A 3153-nucleotide genomic window follows, 5' to 3' on the forward strand; every position below is an offset into this window, starting at 1 on the left:
GTATGGGTTTATCGGATTTTAATAGTTTTGCAGTATTCTCACTGCCCAATACACCATTTAAAGTAATTGGTGACATTTAATGTACACCATTGTTCATGGAATTGTCTAACCCATCTTAAGCATTTTGATTGGTTATCAACTTGCTTCCGCATCGTGGATGATAAAAGATTGCAAAATATGTAAGAACTATTTTAAAATCTATAAAGTCAACAAAGAAGAATTCGTGTTTGAACTGTAATCACTTACCTAAGATTAACAGACTTTTGAAATTGATTGAAACTCTCTGATAAACTGCACTTTCTACCATTTGTTCTGGTGGGGAGACCCGGTCCTTAGAGCATTAATGGAAATAGCATAGTTAATATATAATCACTCCGCAATTGCCGCGAATTCCAAACGTTTGTTCAAAGCTAATCCACTTTACAGGAATAGTAGAATAAGCTGCCCTTTGTATAAGCACATTTTTAAAATCGTCTTTTCCAATATGTAAGGCAGAGACTGTGGTGAAAGCATCTATTGACCATGATGCCACAGAAGTGATATTCAAATAGCTTAAATACGAGAAGCAGGTGGTAAAATGTTTAATTAAAATTTTTAATTTTTCTTCTCCTTTTCACTCAGCTTCACATAAAGTCCGTTAGCTGGTTTTTTTGTAAGTGTCAAAAATGCCACAAGTTTTGTCAAGCATGTAAAAGAAGTAAAGAAGAAAAGTATTCTTTGAAACCATATTTTTTTGTTAAAAAAACCTGCAATCTCTGTTAAAGTAAAGAAGTAAAAAAACTAAATAACGTAGTCAATAAAATTTTAAACTTTAGTAAAGCAACAAAACTGAAAAGAACACATAAATTGTCGACAAAACCAACCTAAATCTTATAATGCCGATAATTTCTATGGATAATTTATTGACTATTGAACTTTATACTAGTTATTATTATAATTTAATATTTTGCTTCTTTCTTAGCCTAATTACACGTCTTCATCATTCGATTGATTAACTTTCACACCCTCGCAAACTTTAGTTGGTACTTTCTGGTGCTCTATTTGTAATTTTTTTAAACTCAAACCATTCGATAAACCATTCGATATGGCATATGTCAGTTTTGGACCTCTGAACAGTTGAACTTGTTTGCCAAGCAAACTTCTCTTCTGGAAAATAAAATTAATTTGTCGAACTTCATAAGTGGAGCTGTCGCGGGTGTGCGTCCGTCATTGTAACCACTCCCCTAGATGTAGTGCGTACTCGTCTTGTAGCCTAGGATATAAGCAAAGGTTATCGCAATGCTAATGAGCAGTAGACGCTATAATTCATCAGTAGGGGAGGCATGTGCCGTGGCCTATCATCAGCTCTAATATAAATTACCCCTCCAATGGGTTCAAACTTTATGTTTTATCGACTATTTTCTCAGCCGGCTTGTCAAAAATTCCATGTGGAAGAGCGGCAAGTTACCATCTCAAAAAATAAAAAAATAGAGTTAAGCATCATTTCTAGGCCTTAATTCATTTGACCTTGCAGCCAGTCCCCAGCGTGTACTTTACTTATAATGGGGGCTTCTTCGGGGATGCTTTTAAAAAGTATAGTTTATCCCTTTGATTTGATTAAGAAATGCCTGCATATACAAGGTTTCGAATCAAATCGTCAAACATTCGGTCACTAGCGCTATTGAATATATCCTTGACACCCAGACGTTGCAAAGACTCTTCTTCAATTGCTTTACCTGCGCATAGATGGACGTTGTTATAGAGAAAAATCACTTTTCGAGTTCCTTTATAATACATATGAAAAGACGAATTGGCTTACGCATGGATATGCGTATGAAGTAAACCAATTCTGAGAGCCAAATACATTTTTTCCCATTGATTTTTTTCCATTATGTCTCAGAAATAAATCAGAAGAAGAATGATAAGAGCAATGGTCTAATTATGGGAAACTATTCTGATATATAAGGTGTTTGCGGAAATGTTGATCAGTGACTTGTCAGAAATAATGGCTAAAATCGATGGTGTTGACCATCCTCAACAAAAAATAGCAGTTTTCCATTTATTCTTATAGACTTATTCAGCGTAAGCCGACCATGAAACGATAAAAGAAAGCGGTTTTCCACACCATCCTTGAGGTACCGCAAAAGACGCCTTGCCAATATTTTGAATGGCTGGCTCCCCTGTAGGCCTACACCATTATAAACCTTATTTAAAACTCATATAACATTTACAACAATAAATAACGCCCCACTCATTACTATAATATAATATAAATATGTATTATAAATGCGTATAATGTAGACATATATAAGATAAATAAATAAATATACGGCGGTATACTGTTTGACAGTGGTGGTGCGTTGAGCGGTTGTTGATATCTGCATAGGTAAATTAATGTAATTGCTAAATTTTATATATAATCTATATATAAAGGTATATATATGTAATTTACAAATTTCATATATAACGGTGATCCCAAACTTACCATGTGGCCTGTGGAGGTATCGCATTCCGCTGAAGCGATAGTGCAGGTGTATGTTTGTTTTTTTAATCTAAAATGAAAGAAAAGCAAATGAATAATTTATACATAATAATAAGAAAGGGTAAATGCAAACTTACCTCTGGCATATAGCGAATCTTCGTCTACACACTAAATACACTAACCCACTCTAGTTAAGATCATTTAACTCTAAGTTCCTATTAGAAACGCTAGGCTTGTTATTTTCACGCAGAATTGTAATACAACGCTGTATGACCTAGCTGTATATATAAGTATGAATATAGCTTTCAGCAAGTTAGTAACGTGGGTAAACACACCTCGTGGTGAAAGCTTTAAATAGCAATGCAGTGGTGTGGCAGGCAACAGTTATAAAAGCAGCGCGCAAGCAGCAATCTTTCGTTTAGTTGGTTCAGCAGCAGTTGAACGAACAAGTAAGTCAGAGCAGTAGTAGCTGTCGTACTGTCCATTCGGAACGGGGTCCGTACGATAACAGTGTACGCTTGCATCATTGTCTTACAGATCTTCGGCCCGAATGGATGGCCTAGCTTTATAGCATACCAGTAATTAGCTCGTAGGTATTGTCCGTCCGGAACGTGGTCCGTAAAATAACAGTGTACGCTTGCATCACTGTCTTACAGATTTTCGGCCCGAAAGGATACTTTAGGTCGTAGGTA

At 35.6% G+C, this 3153-nt stretch overlaps 1 protein-coding gene across 1 annotated transcript; it reads left to right on the forward strand.

Moving 5' to 3' along the window:
• Nucleotides 1–1080: 1080 nt before the first annotated feature.
• LOC119642604 (mitochondrial thiamine pyrophosphate carrier) lies at nucleotides 1081–2113 on the forward strand (the record flags this gene model as incomplete). The annotated part of the gene is given in 3 exon segments (XM_038041796.1): nucleotides 1081–1195; nucleotides 1198–1442; nucleotides 1518–2113. Coding segments are annotated over 3 exon segments (498 nt in total), but the record flags the coding sequence as incomplete, so codon positions are not given.
• Nucleotides 2114–3153: the final 1040 nt, after the last annotated feature.

The sequence above is a fragment of the Glossina fuscipes genome, unplaced genomic scaffold (assembly GCF_014805625.2).
Source record: "Glossina fuscipes isolate IAEA_lab_2018 unplaced genomic scaffold, Yale_Gfus_2 231, whole genome shotgun sequence".
In the NCBI taxonomy this organism is placed as follows: domain Eukaryota; kingdom Metazoa; phylum Arthropoda; class Insecta; order Diptera; family Glossinidae; genus Glossina; species Glossina fuscipes.